The sequence below is a fragment of the Dermacentor andersoni genome, chromosome 8 (genome assembly GCF_023375885.2).
Source record: "Dermacentor andersoni chromosome 8, qqDerAnde1_hic_scaffold, whole genome shotgun sequence".
Lineage (NCBI taxonomy): Eukaryota > Metazoa > Arthropoda > Arachnida > Ixodida > Ixodidae > Dermacentor > Dermacentor andersoni.
In genome coordinates, this window is record NC_092821.1 from 104,288,453 (window position 1) to 104,307,963 (window position 19,511).

General features: G+C 44.2%; 1 protein-coding gene across 1 annotated transcript in view; it reads left to right on the forward strand.

Annotated features, from left to right (window-relative positions):
* The window catches only part of LOC126529470 (DNA-dependent protein kinase catalytic subunit-like), a 181,166-nt gene that overhangs the window by 78,944 nt on the left and 82,711 nt on the right, over window positions 1-19,511 (forward strand). The window contains exons 45-53 of the mRNA XM_072284110.1: window positions 321-496; window positions 2,612-2,786; window positions 8,149-8,214; window positions 10,458-10,619; window positions 14,205-14,261; window positions 14,482-14,625; window positions 15,118-15,237; window positions 16,766-16,906; window positions 18,192-18,349. Of these exons, the coding sequence (XP_072140211.1) occupies window positions 321-496; window positions 2,612-2,786; window positions 8,149-8,214; window positions 10,458-10,619; window positions 14,205-14,261; window positions 14,482-14,625; window positions 15,118-15,237; window positions 16,766-16,906; window positions 18,192-18,349 (1,199 nt within the window). The remainder of the gene's footprint in view (window positions 1-320; window positions 497-2,611; window positions 2,787-8,148; window positions 8,215-10,457; window positions 10,620-14,204; window positions 14,262-14,481; window positions 14,626-15,117; window positions 15,238-16,765; window positions 16,907-18,191; window positions 18,350-19,511) is intronic.

The window sequence follows — 19,511 nt, forward strand, 5'->3', positions numbered from 1 at the left end:
GTGAGACTTTATGATACATGGAATTACATGATGCAGGCCTATGCCTTTCTGTCATATGTGACGCACCTAATTTCAGTTGTAAATGTGAGCAGGGAGGGAATTCTCGTTAGCTTTCGTAGTGTTGTACGCCGTGTATGAAATGGAGTACAGTCTAGCTGCATTGTTTTAAATTCAGCACATCCAGAACTTCTTTCTTTTTTTTAAGCTCTTAGTGCCTTCTTCTCGGCCTTATGCCCCTGCTTTGCCCTTCCCCAGTTCAGGGTTCTCAAGGCTATACAGAATGCTGAAGAAGGTAATGCATCACCCATGGCTTTGCACAGGGCTCCGAGTGGGAGTTGGCCAGCAAGGTCGTGGCACTGTCCTGTCTCGAAGTCCTGTACTCTTGTTCGCACAAGGACGATGTCTCTGGAAAGCAGTCGGCTATCAACAATGCCTTCTGCCGCACCAGGGGAGTCGCCACCGTGGTTGGCAACGAGCTCACCAAGGAAGTCACCAAGTAAGTGTTCTCGCCGCTAAAGGCACTGTATTTTTAAAGCTCGTAATTTTTAATGAGCACCTGGGGCGGAAATCACAAAACTCTTCCTTTGCAAGGGCTCTTTGCCACCAGCCAGCTGCCTTCGCTTATAATATGTCTAACTCATGATTGTCTTAAATTTTCTCTAACGAACAACTGTAGCACAAGACCTTCTTGTGAATATGGGCCCTGTTCTATAACCTTTCTTGAGGTAAATATAGCGTTCAAGGGTTGTAACACAGTCAAAGCAAGTTATAATGAAATCTCATCTGACAATTGAGTACTTTCGTTATATGTGATATTCTCTATAAAAGCGCATGCTGATATAAACGAAAAGCTCCTCAGAAGGTCTAACCGAACGAAGTACAAGTGTGACGCCAAATATCAGTTCCACGAGTCACCGAGGGGTCAATCGTGTAAAGTTTTCCCATGGCAGCGGCAATGGTGAGATCAGTGGGCCTCTTCGGTTATCCATCCCTGACAGTTCAGAACTACCTAAGCCGGTGCTTTCAGCCAAAGAGCATTGCGTATTAGCCTCGGGCAGTGCTGGACAGTCCAGGATGACAAATCGAAGAGGCCCAATGTGATCACTTAGGATCAACTGGCCCAGAAGCATGGTAGATTAGGCTAGTTAGTAATTCTCGCTCTATGGCGCAAGGTTTACAGTGTGAAAGCAGGGCATAGGACAAGATTACATGACAAGATTATCTTATTGCTTGTCGTCATCAGTGGTAATCTTGTCCCATGTACCGTATTTACTTGCATAATTGCACTCACGTAATGATCGGACCCCTGAATTTTGTCGTCAAAATTCGATTTTTTTTTTCCCTCTCATGTGTAATGATCGCACCCAGAACTTGCCACAGCGATATGTTGTGTGCCAAGGCTAGCTAATGACGATCGCGCTTACCATCTGTCGAATGCTACGCGAACGACTCTTGAAGACATGCCAAGCAGTCTGCACGCACCAAACATTCTTAAGCAGATGTCCCATTTCATTCCTTTCATCACTTTCCAAACTTCCATGAAAAAAGCTACAACCAAACTTGCCTTGGCTTTATTATTTGTAGGCTTTATAAAGGTTGTGGTCAACAACAAAAAAGGCTCATTTTTATTCTTCTCATCTGCACTCGTGGGCATGCAACAAATCGCGAGCGGAAACAATAGTAGCCACATTTACCCTGATACGTTAGAAGTGTACCCTATTCATATGCCAATGCTTCTAACACAACAAAGATATTCGCCCACACATAGCGGAAGCATGCCGTATTAAGATAGTAGTGAGGACAAATGCCGCAGTTTCCGCAGCGTACCTGCCATGGGTTTCTGTCACTGGCAGCTAAGAGCGCTCATATCTGTTTCTGTCCCCTCAAAGTTACGTTATTGCTACAAACTTGGCAATAGTAACAGTATTATTCATTACTGACATTGAAGAAACTGTTTCAGTGCGCATAATGTACTCACGAAAAGAAAAAAAAAAACTCGTTTGACGCGTTCGACTTGCTCCGCTGGCCGCCATTTTGGTTTGGTGTCCCGCACTGTTACAGCGGCGGCAGCCTATTTGTTGACCTGTTGTCATCCCGCAGGAAATGCGGGATGAAAAAAAAAAGTTTTCTTTTCGCGGGAAATTTAACCCGCGTAATGATCGCACCCCTGAATTTGCGTCAATTTTTTTTTACAAGAAAGTGCGATCATATGCGAGTAAATACGGTACTACTTTCGCACTGTAAGTCATGAATCAACAGGCTGACTGGCAGCCTGCAGTCCAGCCAATCCAAGCCGCAGGCCAAAGCACTCATTTGTGTGCTTGTAATGTGTGGAAAACGTGTAGCAAGTTGCTCTTGCTGAGGTTTCAATATTTTGCTACCAGAGCCTATATCATGAGGTACATGTTGACAAATGCTCACTAAGCTGTAACCAATAATGCGTTGAAGCTTGCATTTTATGTCTTGCTACAGCTGTAGAAATCCCACATGAAAAGCACGTCCAGCCAGATTTTAAATTTACGTTGTTGTGTTCCATCATTCATTTCTTGTATCTGTGTTCATTTTATTGAGGTCTCACTATACTTTCATGCATGCCTCCTCATTATTCCAGGCACACGAACGTGCTCAAAAAGGAAAGGGGCGAGCTCGGCAGCAGCGAAGCGGATGCGGGCCTGTGGCGCCACCTGCGGTGCGCAGCTTACAACGTGATCGCTAGTGTGGTCTCGTGCACGCAGGTCGAAGCACAGTTTTACGACGTCTTTCTCTTCCAAGAAAAGCCCGAAAAGGTGAGTGGGTCAACTTGCAACTTGTGAAGCCTTCTGTTTGAGGAACCCATAAGGGTTTATACTTTGCACCTTCGTGGCAATGTTCAGATGGACGGCAAATCTTTGCCAACTTTCTCCACCTTGCAGATTTTCACAAAATTGACTCACCTTATTGTGTAACTTTCAGACTTCTGCAATGTTGATATATGCGCACTGCCTTGCTTACAAGACTACTTGAACTTTTTTTGTCGTGTTCTTTCTTCGTTTTTATTTTTAACTCTTAACTTTATCCCTTTATTTGTCAGTTACATTTACACTCCTGCAAATATGTGCATTTGACCACAAAAGTTTATGGAACGCGGTTTCCACAACTAATGTGAATTTCTGGTTTGTTGAGGCATGAGGCTTCTTATATGAATAAATCAGTGTGTAGGTTGCAAGAAATAATAGAGATTCTAACTTTGAATTCACTACCGTTGCATTGTGCTAATTAGACCTAACTTAGTTAAACCTTTAGCTTAATTCGAACACACCGGAAAGTCCTGGCAAGAAGCCATACATTGCTATGGAAGGAAAAGTCGTTTAGTTTGAACACAAAAGCGTGCTGCTTAGATTAATTCGGCTTCCACTGTTGCCTTCTCACACATGCAGCACTTACTAAAAGCTTGAAAACAAACAAAAAAATTCAGCAGAGGGCGCTACTGCTTCTCTAGGCAACTCAAAGGGAAGCTCATTACTTTTCGAAGCGAGATCGGGATGCCTTAGAACACGCACCTATAAAGCGAGATATAAGAAGGAAGAAGAAGCATGTGCTTGCTGCGGTAAAGCTAGGGAAACAACGGAGCATGTTTTATTAGAATGTGAAGACGTCTACCCAGCAGTCCATTTAGGCACCACTGCCTCCTTGAAGCCCTTGGGTTCAGCGGGAGGAGTGGTAAAGCAAACTTGTCCGCAGTAGGCATTAGTAAGAGGCGATTGGAGGATTGGTGGAAGAAAAGTAGGGAAACGACAAAAGACAGAGACGTACAAAAGCACAGTTCGCAATAGGGGATCAGAAAATTTGGGCGTGGTAGTTCATAGTGTTATTTTTTTTTTTTTCATTGCTTAACCTAGGTAGGACATTAGGCAGTATAATAGCAAGAGCTTGGTGGCGCAACCCACCGCCCCGTTCCAAAGGGGACGCTCATAACATCCATCCATCCATCCAGCAACAACAGGGATGGCAGCAACCTGTTCAGCAGGGATCACGACTCGCACTCTGCCCTGGGCGATGTTTCTTTGGAGGATTTTGTCAGTGCCAGCTATAGCATTGAGATCTGTGGGTCACTGATTGGCAACGACATATACAGATATTGTAATCTGTATTGAAGTAGTCTGTCTGCATCAGCAGACCGCTTCAAGGTATAAAGAAGATTTGAATACTATATTTGTTTTGCCACAATTTGTTCCTTTGACCTTTTGGATAATTCGGCCAAAACTAGAGATCCAGCAAAGGTTAATTTAATGGTATTCGACTACGTAAAATAATAAGTGTCAAAGTTACACGGACAAGTGAAACAGACTAGGGACAGGCGTGAGAGACGAGGACAGTCTGTCTCCCCAGTCTAAACCTAATTTGCATGGTTCTAACATGGCCCCGAATCTAACATGCACCCAATTTTCATGTGTTTAATATAGGGAAATAAAAGTGCATCCGAATGTAAGATGTGCCCAATTTATAAGAGAAAAATATAGCATGCCCTATGTTCACACTCAGAAAAGCAAGACGTGCAATATTTATCTTCACAGAAGGTATTTTTTTTTAAAAAGCTTTCATAATGAAGGCAGTGCATTGTCGTCGCCATTTGCTATTCGTTGGCCACAGATACCAAGCACACAGGGGCGGTATTCTTCAGCCATCACTTTCAGACATACTGCTATCACTTTCATGAGATTTTACATGACTATGCTAAAACTTGACTATGCTATGACTATGCCTAAAACTATAACTATGACTAAAACTTGACTATGACTATGCTAAATGCTAGAGCGACTTGTCAAAGCATGCAGCCTAGATTGTTCCTGGCACTATGTGCAGATAGCAAGCTTGGCACGGCGGCAGAGACAATACGAAGGTGGGCACCTAAGCCAATGCATTTGGTGCCGAGTAGCGCGAAATCTCGCAAATGTGATGGTATAGTCAACTTCCATTAATCCGATCCTTACGGGTCCAACAAAACTGGTCGAATTATCTAGCAGGTAGAATTAAACAAAAGGCATAAAAAAATCCCAAGACGCGCTGTTTCACTTGGCAGTGTTTGCAGGGTGTCTACCAACTGGGAAAACCAGGAATTCTCAGAGGTTTTAATAGTCCGTAAATACTCAGGGAAAACTCGGGGAATGTGTGCTTCTGTCAGGTAAAATTAGGTGTAATTTTATTGTAAGGGAATGAAAGTCTCACTTATGCTGGCTCGAGTAACAGAGAGGAATTTTAACGAAACATTTTTGGGGCTGTGTCGTCGGCTGGAGGAGAGTTGCCAGTGTAAAGTCAATGACCGATTTTCCGGATGCCCAATTTTTGGGACATTCCCAATAGTTCGGGTGGCTTTGCAGCACCACCACGTACCCCATAGAGTCAATATATAAACACGTCTGAAATTTCGGACGCAAGAACCCTTTGCCGTCTGATTTTTCTTACTTTTTTTGCCGTGACCGCAGGTCCGAAACGGCATTATAAAAGCCACAACCGCCACCATTTTGATTACCTCGCCGCCTCGAACCGGCGCTCTCGCATGCAGATCCGCTAGCAGCCGTAGCCACCACTGCGGCAACACTAGGTCTAGCTGCTTCGACGCTCGCTATTAAGCTTCTTGCCATTCGGTTCCGTATTTTTCGTTGAAAGAATTTGCCGCTGTCTGCAACAGCACCACTGCAATTGTAATCCTTGCGATTGCCTTCAAAGCTCAAAAAACATAATTCCAATTTTTGAAAGTCGGCTTCGCCTCAACACAGCAATGTTCAACGGTGAAGCATGCGCAAAGTATTGCGGTGAAGCTTAACAAGCGTGGGAAGGAGCAATTGTCGCGGGACACAGTGTGTATTCCTTAATTATATACGCCTGCGCCCGGTGTCTCCGGTCACAGTTCGAGCGCCGATATGCCTAATAAGTGTACTAACAGGCCTTCAGAGCTTTTTCGGATGTGCCTGTGGCAGTTTGAGCCCTTGAGAGCAGTAAAAAACATGCATTCATTTCTTTCTGATGTTTTTGCTGCCCCTAGAGAGTCCGAATTCTCAGACGTTGATTGTACAACTGACCAAGAGGATGCTTCAAATGGTCCGTGGGGTGTATGTGTGGCGAAAAGAGCCCGAATTGAGGAATGAACAAGAAAGGAAGTGTGTTGCCACTTCTTTGGAGGAGCTTGAGCTCAAAAAACAAGGTGTTGGCTGATGCCGAGATGCAGGTGGCCCTCATCCAAACCAAATTAAACCCTTTAAAGCAATTAAATGCAACACTGAGGCATTGTGAATGGGCTGAAAGTACGTCAGGACAGTTGAGGTTGACTCTCAGCTGCTGAGAGACTTGGGACAAAGTTTGGGTCTCATACCAGAGAGCTTGCTATCAGTTGATAGACATAGATATTCGAAGATATTTGCATCTGTATGCATCTCTTTTTAATTGTGTTTGAATATGTTCTACTCAATTTGCAATGGGCTTTACCATTTTCTTCAAATATATCTTATTCGCTGTACGTTTTACTAACCCCTCCCTTCTGTTCTCTTTTTAAATAATGTAAACACTAATCCTTATTATTCAAACTGAATTAAATGCTTGTTTTTATTTTTTGACATGCTTACTAGAGAGTGACAGCATCGGGCGACATGGTGTGAGCCTGTCTTGACATAAAACAAAGTTCTGTGTCGCTCGGGGAATTTTGCAAAGGAACTCAGGGGGAAAACCTGGAAAATTCGCGGAATTTGGAAATGTCAACTTGGTAGACACCCTGGTTTACCTTTAATGTTAGCGTCACTGCAATGCAATTATGTTAAGCAATAGAGCATACCAAGCAGGGAAAAGTGCCACTGTTTCGGGACATAGTATGTGTTCCTTAATTTACACACGCACATGTGCCATCTCCGGTCACAATGCGAGCTCTGGCATGGCTTATAAATTTACTGGCAGGCCTTCAAAGTTTTAGCTGGACCCCCCCACCCCCCTCTCTTCTTTTGGCATCAAACGTCCCCTCGACTTTTGGTTTATTTCAACCTACCGCCCGTCTTTTTGCTAGCTTTCCCAAAATGCAGATGGTTTTTTGATGGTTTTTCGATGCTTCTGAGTGCACGGCACATGTACGTGTAATTGAGGAATGCATACTAGGCTCTGTTAACGATCTCATATACAAGACATGCATGCCAAGCGAAACTAGGGCTCAAATTGCCACAGCAATGTCAGAAACAGCTCTGAATGGCAGGCAGTATGCTTATTAGGCGTCTAGATGCACGCAGTGTGACTGGAGATGGTGTGTGTGCCCCTGTATAATTAAGAAATCGATATTATGTTCCATGACTTGGGCCCCTTTGCATTCTTGGTATGCTTCAACGCAATAAACTACATATGTTTTACTACATAACACAGCTTCATTGCAGAAAAGCTGGCTAGTCAAGTTTGAATTATCCAGCGAACGCAAATTTCGAGATCAAAATAATGAAAGTTTGGGCCCATGGAAATGTATGGATGCCGACCAGTATCTTTGGTCGAGATCAAATTAACCGTAAAATCTAATTAGCGTAAGTCTACTGAATATTTAGATGTGATTGACTGAGAATAAAGCTTTAGATCACAGTCAAGTGCAAAATTAACTCAGCAAAGTTGACAAAAACATACTCTGTCCTTGTTTTGTGATGGCAGTGACGCTACATTTGATGACTCTTAACAGTAGGCTGTTGAAAACACTGGGAAGGCGGTTTTGGTTTTGTATTAGATTGTAACGCACAGGCAATTTTCGAACCAGCTTTGTTATAAAAAATTTGCATGATAGATATGTGCATACAATATTCTATTAAGGGATTCGACTCTATATGCCAAGAACACACGCAATACGGCCTTTTTTGGCAAATCCTGTTTCCCGTAAGCATTTGTGACCGACTGTATACTTTATTTACGTGCATCCACCACATACTAATGGCAGTATTGCCCATTTGAGGCTCAGCAACTGCTGTTTGCCACTTTTGGCAAGTCATTGACGCTAAATATAGTCATGCTCTGCTCTCACAAGAGGTAGTGCAGCACTTGAGTCCGCCTCAAAATACGAATTGGCCTTGGGCATTTGACTTAGTACTGTTCACTTTGCTGTATGAAAACTAATCCTGTAATTCTACATTCTCGTAATTGTTACTGTGCTTTCAGGGTGAATTCGTGTGGAACAATATCACCGATGAGCAGAAGAGATACGCATTCCCACTGGAACTGGAGGTAAGTGATGCACAAGAGTGCAACGGACAGTAGACTCCTTTTAATATGAATCCAGAGATTGCTTGTCTCGGAAGTTTGTCAAAAGTAATCCACAGAACTCAGCCTGCTTTTCCTGGCACATTCAAAGGACCCCAGCTCAGCTAAAGCAAACAGCATTAAAACCAAAACAGAGATATAAAAGGAGACATTTGTTGGGTTTACATGACAAAAAAAAAAAAAGAGTACTGTTTCATGCATTCTTGCTTAAAGAGACCCTAAAGGCAAATATTAAGCGAAGCTAAAGTGATAGATTAGAGCTTGACAATTTGTAAGGCATCAATATTATCGCCAACAGAGACTGAGTATTAGAGAAATTGGGGTAAATGCAATAAACGGTTAGAGATTTCCCCGGGGCATTCAAGTACTTGCCTGATGATGAAGTCACTCATTTAAATTCTGTCACTAGTACTCTACCACTCATTATAAAAACATAATTGTATTGCATTATAAAACGAAAGAAAATGTTACTTATCCAGTTCTATCTCATTTTTATAAAAAAGAACTCATTGACATTACCTTGACAATGATGTGGGCAGGCGAAAGGTCTCGTTTTGGCTCGACTCTGCGCCGTCTGCGCTTTCGCGTTTCAGTAGTTTCATTATCACGTAGTACTGCACTCGTTTTGCTAGCTTGCAAAACTCACACAAGCTGCAAATAGCAGAGAATTCCACTTCCATATGATGTCGCGGGACGCTCGAACAGCCCACCCCACTTGACCAAAAGCAGCTGCAGGGGCGAATCCACCGCTCTGCCTTGGCTCAGATTCTCCATGGCCACGTGCTTGCGTTTCATAAAAAAAAAAAAAAAAAACATACGACCATCTGTCGGGCACCATTTTACTCAACAGCAGCAGCAAAGGGCTGTGATGGCGTATGCAAAGTCACCGTTCCACAGTTAGGTGGCGGGAGATTTGAATTGCGATAAAGGTATTTGGGCCCTTCAGATGCAATTTTCTCTGAGACTAAATCTTTTCTTGGCACAAAACAGGCATTGTGAGGTTTCTGTAATGATATTTAAACAGTCCACATCGATTTAGTATTTGCCTCTAGTGTCCCTTTAACCTATTGAGTAATCGTTGCCTTCTGGCTCCATGCAAATCTGCCCTACCACCAAAAGCTGGCACTGCACCTAGCTTGTTTAAAAATTGTTCAGTGCCTTCATGTCGTTGACAAGTGCACACCAAAGTATTCAGGACATAATCATTTGCCTCATCAGTGTAGCTGGCTCTCGTGGCCGCTGGGAAGTTTCCTCACCTAATTGCCAATCACCGGAAGGACATCATGGAACTGGTCAACCCGCCACAGTAGCACAGTGGCTTAGGCACTGCACTGCTGTGCTCAGGGCTACGAGTTGGATTTCCGCCGCAGCGGCCTCGTTTTGATGGGATCAAAACACAAGAACACTCATGCAATTAGATTTAGCTGCCCATCAATGAACCCCTTGTGGTCAAAAATGACTCAGAGTCCACCCACTACAGCATGCCTCATAATGAGATCGTGGTTCTGGCACATGAAAACCTCAGAATTTAGCTTTTCGCAGGCTCTGTACCTCGAAAGTGGCATAGTCTTCACACGGCAGTACGCATGCCAGCTGAGGAGAAGTGCAGTGAGTCAGTGGAGTGACAAGGGAACGTAGAAGTGCGCAAACACCAGGAGTTAGCAGATGAGCAGCAATGATTGGTTTCCACATGACAAAACGAGCAGCAAAAGTTGTGCTGGGAATCTGCACTCATAATCGCCGTCAGCATGGCAAGCACCTGTTAAACACACGGAACCGTCATTTGAGAAGCCGGACCATTTTAGAGGCAGTATAGCACATGCAGCACATTCTTACTAGAAGGCTAATGACCGACAATAGCAGTCTGTGAAATGAGTACCGCTTTTCTTTAAGAGTGTATTAGTTTTTTAAGGGGTATTTGTTAAGACTTTTGGTGGTGAGAATCTAGTTTTAGTGTTGCATTTCTAAGCACTAAGTCGCCCAAAGCACAGCCTGACCATCCTGCTGTTAATAGCGCAAAATGTAGACGAGTTGAAACGAGTTAACAGCGCAAAATGTAGACGGTTGTTGAAAGTCAGCGCTTGTGGTGTCTTCTTGTCTCTTCTCTAGTCTACATTTTGCGCTGTTAACAGCAGGATGGAAAACCAACAAGCCCAAGCTGCTATTCTAGCCTGACCATGACACGCTCTGACATTGCATAACTACAGGCTCCATTCCAAAGAAACCGTCAAGTTGTAGGTGTGACGGAAGAGGCGCAGGAGGATGGCAGCATACGTCGTTCCTCTGGGAAGCGCAGTCTTTCGTCGTCCCTTCAAGGAAGCAGCCTCGCCAGAGAAGCAAGCCAGTATAGCCTCTCGGCAGGTGGACTGGTGAGTCAGTCTTAGGATTGCTTTGCGACGTAGACCCCTCCATGAATCAATCAATCAGTCAGTCTTGGGATTGCGCAAAGCTTTGCTGCAAGCACCCGAAGAGCTTCCGCAGGAGGAAGTGCATCAAGGCACCTAACATTATTCACATTACTCTATGAAGCTCCAAATGAGTATCACAAGGCTGCAAAAGCATTCTGAGGGGTTTTGCAATCGACCAGATTCAGTGAACATCTGTAATATTAACTTTTTTCTTGTCGTATTGTTTTTCTTTCTTCTTTCTATACAAACAAAGAAACATAAGTACAGGATGCAATGACTAAGATAAAATAAGGAGAGCTAACATTTTACTAAATGTAACAAGATCAGTTGTGGACAAGGTATCACCGGGAAAGTTATTCCAAAGTGCCCATCACTCGATTGAGTTTGCGTGCGACCTATGACATACCCTTGTTTTGTAATAAACATTTTTGATTGTATCTTTACAGCCTGTTATGTCTCAGATTGAAAATTGTATGGTACAGAATTTCTATTGTGTGAGCTGATGTGAAAGCTACATACCGCTTTGGTCAAGGATTTCTGCGCTCTAAAAGTTCTGTGCTAGACGCTGATGTGTGAAAGCTAGGCACCGTCCTTTGGTTGAGACCTCTCACAACTGATTCAAGTAACAGGTAAGAAATGCTGGCATAGCCTTGCGATAAGAACTGATGCATCACTGTGTAAATAAGAAAAGCACTTAGTGCATTGGATAGTGCAAAACTCTGATTTTCACGCTCAACCGACCGTAGTCTGTCCCAATGACATAATTGTTCTGTCTTGACACTCTGTAGCTGATATGTGACACTGCATGCATGACCACATAAAGCCAACAGACAATGACTACCAATTGTGCTACGGTGACGGCTATCAATTCGTTCAATAACTTGGGTAATTATGTTTACAGGATCTAGCCTAGGAGTGTTAGCCAGCGCCACTCAGAGCCAAGGTGGGTGGATGTCGAACATCCTTTTTTGCTCGATGGCATCATGCAAGATGTGCTCTTAGGAGAGCAGGCATTTGGCTAATAAACCCTCGCATTCTACCTAATGACATTAAGGCTGCCGGATTCGAGACCCTCACAATGAATGAACGAAGAAGAAGAAGGGGAACTGAGGGGCTTGATTTTGTTAATCATCACCACATAACGCCGACAGTCAATGAAGCCAAGGAAAGCATTGGGGAAGTTACCTGTGGTTTAAGTTGGGATGTAGAAAATAATGAAGAAAAGAGAAGTGAAAATGGATGAAAAGATAATTTGTCACTGATGGGAGCTGAACCCACAGCCTCGGCATTTTGCGTGCATTGCACTACCAATTTGCGATGACTGTCGCTTCTTCGCAAATATTTAATGCCGATAAATTTGAAATGGCAACGTTTTGGCTCTTGCTGTTAAACTGAAGATTGAATTTGAAGGCAGGGCATGCCATGGAGAAAAAATGACCAGGGTGCTCTTAGTTTTGGTCACTACGCATTCAGAACTGTGGCCCGTCCAAGTTAACTGCGGCCCTTCACTGTCAGGAAGAACTGATTATTACTTTGCTTTAATTATGCGAAAGGCCTCCTGGTTCGAAGCGCATTCCACAAGAAAGCACAAGTGGCGCGCAGATCTTTTCACTGAGTGGGACCAGGCATGGGATGCCGAAATGGAGATATCTGTGCCGTCAGGTTTGTCTTCTTGTAGACGAAGACTTTCAACGAATGGCATTTTAGGGTTCCACGAGCGGCTGACATGGATCCGACTCCAACCCCCACTTCAACAGATATTTACATTACGGTTTGAATGTAACAGCCAGGGCAAGCCACATCCTAACGTTACGGAAAGACTATTACGGCATCAGCACACAAAGATTCGTCACTGTGTGATTCGCGGGTCCATACTGCACACATTTCATTCTTACTCACATGGTTACACGTGAGTGGGGATGGATTAAAATGTTTTGCAAGCTGAAGGCCACTTTTGAAATTAACATCCTGTGTACTGTTGGCAATAAACGGACGCTGCAACCGGACGGAAAGGGCTGAGAACAAAGGGAACATGAAGCTTCGGAGCTCTGAGCAGCACGCAAGAGACGCAAACATTTTAGGGTGGTCTATAAGTTAGGGTGACTGGTTCCAAAAGTAAGCCGGTTCTGAAACTTGACATACCAGTCTGCCTGGCTTGTTGCCCACATATGATGATCGACCGTTTAAACGGCGTATTTTTTGTATCAAACGGACCTGCGGCCACACAGGTTCATGCACGACTTGCAATACAAGATTGCTGATGGCAACACGTCGCATATTCATAGTGGCTGGTTTACTTTCATGGTGTATCCATTTAGACTTTATCTTAAATAAAAGCATTCAACAAGCACTTCGACAAGCGCCAGGTGGACTGTGCTCACCCACGCATCCAGGTGATGCGGGCTTTTAGTGTTAGCATTGCGATAAGTAGGTATCAAATACCATTCCGCAGTGTGAGTGACTTGCGGCATTCACGTGCAAAAAGTAAGCAAACGTTTGTGCATTTGACATGGCTTTGGAAAAGCAAGTCGGTAAATTCCCGCTTTTCATGATCTCTGGAAACTGCCCGAGTTGGCAGATGTCTCAGATAATCTTGAGATAGGCATATATTAGTATATTTATGATTATCGATATATCGAACTATTTCACAATCTCCTTTGAGTTAGATACATCTGTAACTGACTATGCAGACACTCAAGGTCTATTTTCATCATTGTTGTTGCCACCACCGTGTTTCCCCAGACGAGAGGCGAATGCATGCCCCAGGCCACCAAGCCTGTTCTAATCGCATGCCTATCTTGCGGTTGCTGTGCTCTGTTGTGTGTGTGAAGCCAAGCACTGCATGTTGGAGGTCATGTGATCTTCTGCTGCTGGTGCAAGGGCCGGCCAAAGAGGGTAGCGGCTTGATGCGCACAATCTTCTCGTGCACCCAGTCACGGGATCAAGCCTGCACTCGTGAGCATGTATGCAGCCCGCGTGTCATTTTTGGAGGTTCCGTAATTTGTTACACGTGCCAGGGCAGAGGTCGAGTATGCAAGGTTAACCCGAGAAGGCTTCCTGAGCATGTGCACTGCCTTCCTGTGCACCCGGTGTTGAAAGTCAAAGAGCTGCAAAGCTTTGGGTGACACAGCACAGCTGAAACAATAATGAAGGGAGTGGCAACACAGAATGTTCACTTTAGAACAAGCACGCACACTCCCTACTGCGGGCGTTGCTCATTGCGCCAGCAACGTGATGGCGAGTGCTCACAGTCATCGACTGAACTCTTTTCATGTGTGTCTTTGGGTGGGTGACACCCCGCTTGTTTAGTTTGCCAATGTTTACTGCAATTTATACCACCCACAAGCCTTACATTGCGTAACACTCTAATACTTTGTTATTGCTATCAATGCTTTGTGTTTTGGGCGAGACTGCAACTTTTTCCAGGCATGGTTATTCCACAAAACGCAGTCATAATTGAGTTTACACAGAGCACAGCACTTCTTGGTGTTGCACACACCTGGCCAGGAAGAGGCATACAAAACACATACTAGTTGTTTGTTGCAGGCATTCTGGGATGTCGACGAGCAAAGCAAGTCCACCGATTCCGGAGCTGAAAAAGCAGTAAGTGTATAGTGCCAATGAATTTCTGATCTGTGTGTTTCCTCCGTAAATCTCTCTTTGTTTTCTCTCGCAAACTCGTACTCGTTACCATTTAGACTGATAACTCTTCAAGATCCTTCCATTGCTTTCCGAGTTGATGTGTATCATGGAAGACCCCATAACAATTTTCTTTTTGTTTTGCTCTTACTGACATGGTTATTTCTTCTTGGCATTGTTCCAGCCCGAAGATGATACTCGAAAGTTCCGCAAACTGAAAGTCGTTGACCTTGAGGATGATGAACTCAACCAGCACGAGTGCATGGCGGCGGTCTGCTCTGTCATAGAGCACATGGCCAGCATCGGAATCATCTGCAAGACAGTTGAGGTGAGCCGCTTCTTCCTGAGTATGCAAGACAGTGTTGCATTCACTCCACAGCAGTCTAGACATTTTCTTTTACTAGCTTTGTTTAGTTAGTTTTCTATTTATTTCTCTAGGAGTTCTCTAGATGCCTAGTTAGTAGTTGCCTAGTTGGTTTCTCATATCTGTGATAGTTGTGCGCAGTTCACTCCTTTGTCACCGTGGGAAATTCAAAGATAAAACTTTTCTTGTGACCCATGTTTCAATTATCTGATGCCTACTGACTGTCCTTTCCCAGTGACTTCTCAGCAGAGAGGCTGTATTAGTTTCAAGGAGGAATGCAGAAAGTTCAACCTGATCAAAAGTCTAATTTCGTTAAGTGTTTCTGCAAGATCCACTTTTAAGCGTATACCTGGCCAACTAATCTTTAGATACATGCAATTAGGTTGAACAGCAGATCCTCAGAGTTTAAGTTTACTATTGGACTCATTTGAAATTAATTTTAATCTCGCCTTTCAGGAAGCCAAAGCCAGTCCAGTGCCTAAGTGGTTGGGCACCATCACGGGGGCAGTCACTGGGGCACACACCACGCCAAACGCACGCCGTTTCCTGTGCCGCGTCATTGTCAATTGCGCTGAGGTGAGTTGGCTTTTCATTGCCTCATTTTGTATTATTGCAATGGCATTGTACAGGACAGTCACCAGCCTTCGTTCGGGATACCAATGTGAGAAACTACCGGCAGTCCGGTCCAGGAGGCAGGGTTGAGAAAGGCATAGGTCAGGGCAAGCCTGATAACAGTGCACAATATAGGTCCTTGCAATAGTTGTAATGCAACAGAGACGCCCAAGAATGAGTGAGGTGCCTAATGATGAACTCTGCCCATCAAGCTGTGGTTATGCTGTTGCATTACTGGTGAGCTACTGACACTGGTGTGTACACTAATCACTGTGGTAGAGACATTCAGTGCAACCCTATTAATACGCACCTGGAGGAAACGTATCGTAACAGGCACCAACGAGCAACTACAAATTTGCATCTGTCTGCACGCACTGCCACCGATAAAGAAAGAAATGCGATGCCACACTAAATGCTGCCTATAATATGCATACAGGTTTCTTTCTTTTTTCCAAAGCAATAAAAATAACTCCTCCTTTGCACAACCGTATGACAGAGGAGAGGGGATACCAAGTGGCATTTCGAAACTTTGGTAGGGATCCAGAGCGGACAACGTATGGACTTGCCAAGCTTTATTCTATGCGTGTGTGTTGGTACTGCTGAGTGAGAACCAGGGCCCACTTCTTTGAAACATGGAACCATGCTGCCACGTGATGCCAATCACCCCTGTGATCTGTGTGCAGCGCATCGCTTTCTAAGTGCATGCCGGCCCTTGTGCCTGGACGCTTGCTGTATGCATACGTGCTGGTCAGCTGTCTGCCCCTACATTTCATTTGAGCATCTAGGCAGTAAGCTGGCTTCATGCCCATGCTACTCCAGGCTATACGCAAGTGCAGCTCATAGCTTTCTGAATCAATACAGCAACTACTTTCGTAAAGTTTCGTTCCAGCAAGCGATGCATGCTTTGCAGCACCGCTTAAAGAGGCTCATCTGGCTGCCAATACACACCCATGGCCATGCTTGAGACAATTTGTGAATGTGAGACATCCATAGACTGGTTCTACTATCTATTCAGAAGTTGATTAAGCTAAAATTTTATGTTAGGTTTTCTTTTTGTACAACAGACAGCGCAACAAAGCTTATCAACTTTCAGTGTTGCTCATTTCTTTCGTTTTCCAATGTGTCAAATTGGCGAAAACTCTCGGCACGTCTTTTGAACGGTACAGAAATTCAATAATATTTATGAGAACTGCATCAGAGGCGTTTGACATCGATTATGAGGGGTCCTCAAGGAACAGTAACAGTGATGAAAAGGCCGTGTTGCCTGAGGAGCACTAATTGTCCCGATTAAAATAATTCAGTAACGCAAGCCTGAATTTCTTGCTGGCTTCATATTAACAAGTGAGTAAAATGTCCAGCAACATGTCGCCATTAAGTAGAGTTTAAAGCCTGCTAAATGTGTTGCATGGACAGCAATTGAATTTGTTGCTCTGTAGAAAAAACCTCCTGCACCGAGAGGGTTAACAGGATGTACCTCTCTGTCCATTTGCAGGTTCTCAAAGTGTACGCACACCATCTCTTGCCAGTTATGCTTTACGTCATGGCACAACAGAAACTTGGATCTGAGCTGGACGCATTCGTTATCGACCTCGTCGTGACTGCGCTGACCTGGACTGCAGATCTCGATGCCAAAGTATGCCGGGTTCTCTCTCTTTCTTTTCATCTCGTAAAGTTTATTGCACTTCCATTAATTCTACACTGTTAAGTTAATCTTGTGATTCGTTTGATCCCGACTGAAGGTCCCAGCTGGCATACTACACATATTTCTGTGAGCCCAAGCCTTTTGTTATTTCGGTCCTAAAATCACCCTCTCTGGATACTGGTCAGCATGCACACAGTTGGCCCTGTAATAACCCCAATTGTGACTTCAGTGGGCTTCTTTGATTTAAAGTCCCTGATAGCCCGGGGAATCCTCGCTGACAGGAAACTACATCATCATTACATTGTGGCGGCATAGGTCTAAGGTCCCATGTGGCCCCAGGCAGTTCGACATGCATGTAATTTGTGCACCTGCCTGTCTTTGTCTCACCTGTTAGTAGTTGTGCCGTTTGCTGCAACATAGAGAGACTTTTGTAATCTCGTTGCACATGCTGCCTACTTTTTCGTGTCCAGTGATGACGGTGATGTTCCTGAAGTGTGTATTGTATTTACGGTATTTACTCGCATGATGCTCGTACCCTTCACATTGGCCACCCGAAATGTGTATATTTTTGCATCAGTAGCTATCACCTGTTATTTTCGGCCGGTGAGAATGATTGCGCATGGCACTGACAGCCGAGCCAAAGTTTCTACCATTTATTTTTCAATACTTTTTTACCAGAGCAGTAGACAGCACGCTAAAGATTCTCTAAATCCAGCAACGAAGAATGGAGACAGCAAAAAAAAAAAAAAAAAGAATTAAGAAAACACATTCACAATATTGCTATGTAACCTAATTACTTTTAGAAGTAGTAACTTTCAACAATTAGTTTCCCAAGTAAAAGGCGTTTGCCGTTACTGCTTTTTATTACAAGGTAAGTAAAGTTTGGAAGTACCGTATAAACTTCAATCCCAGTGTCATGGCCTAGTTCTTTATATTTACAGGTTGGCAGGTATGGAATAAGTAGATCATAAGACTGTTGGGAGTAGGTAGGCATTGTCAGTGGATCAAGGCGCTAATGGGGGTTGGTAGGAAGCATCAGTAGGTCATGGGGTCATCTTAGTAGTTCATCCGTAAAAGGCAAGGGAGTTCCTGTGAATTCCGATGGATAATCATCGAATGATAAGACAATATAATGCAATCGTTTCGCAGTCGATCAGGTGTCGCATGAGGAACTCTGTTATTTTCCAGTCAGGCTAGAAGGCACGTTACTGCGAATGTGCCGGAAGGTAGAGAACATAGTGTTAAATGCTCAAAGTGTGACATGTTTCTGATCCAGGACCTTGGAGGCCTGGGGGTTGGCCAACAAGCACAGTCGGTGCTGGAATTCCTGGTCACTCACTGTGGACACCAGAGGCGGGACATTCTCCGCACTCAGCTGGAACTGGTGCAAGCGTGGGTCGGAACCTGGAAGGAGCACCTGCGTTTTCCCGCAGAGTTAGTACTTGACCCCTCCCACGTGCCGGTAGATGGCTAAGGAACCTGTTTAATGCAGCAACATTTTGAAGCATCTTTATTGCAGCCATGCAGGGCAAGCAATTGCGCACCCACAGTTGAAGAGGCACTGAACAGACACTAAAGAGAGAAATAGTTTTAGCTGTATTAGTAAATTAACCTTGCGTGATACCTAACAAAACTGTGAGAGAAAGATTGTCAAGGTAGAAATTATTCGAAAACATAAGATGGGTGGGCGACGAAGCTACCTGCCTTGGAAGTTACAGCACCACATAACCATGGCATCACAGATGTTGACACTGTCCACTCAGCCCTAGCTATTAATTTATTGGTAAACATGAGGGGTATGCATCAGGGGTATGCATACTTGAATATCATCAAATCGAGTCAAAGAGGAAATGTTCGAATAATCTGATTTGTGAAGCAAATATATACCATTCGAATTTTTGCATATTCGGTATACAGTCAGACTTTGCTATAACGAGCCTCGATTTAACGAAATTTGCAATGTAACGAACTATTTTCATTTCCCAATGTTAGTTCTATCAAAACCCGTGTATATATTTTTTTTCCGTCAGACGAAGTAATTTTGTGGTACAGTTTTAATTTAATGAAGTTTTCGGCCACTTCAAGCATGTACTTGGGGCCTGTGTGGCTAGTAAACCTAACAAAAAAAAACTATAAGAATGTCAACCGGGGCAAAAGTTATTTCAACTATCCTTCCACATGAAAAGTTTGAGCAGCAAAAAAATGCCACTGCTCCATTTGTCTCATTGGTAAACAGCTTGTGGACAGCTGCGGGACATGTGGCAGCTTGCAGCGCTCAGGGAAACATGAGAGCTGACGACCTGACGATTCCTTCTCCACAAGGACGATGAGAAGAGAGTGAACGCGCCGTGACGTGATCAAACATGTGCTAGGGAGTAGGGGGGGGGAAGCGAGGGGGGCAGGAATGCATGTTTATCTGCCTTCTCCCCCTATCACGCACATCTCCTCCTCATGTACAGGCCATGCGCCGTATTTTGCAGCAAGTGCAGAGGCCGAGCCAAGACAGTTGGTGCATCGATGTGCGTTGTATTCCTGCGCGTCTTGTGTTGCTGATCGCTTAATCTCAAGTTTCCGAGACACGGTGCAAAGCGTTCAC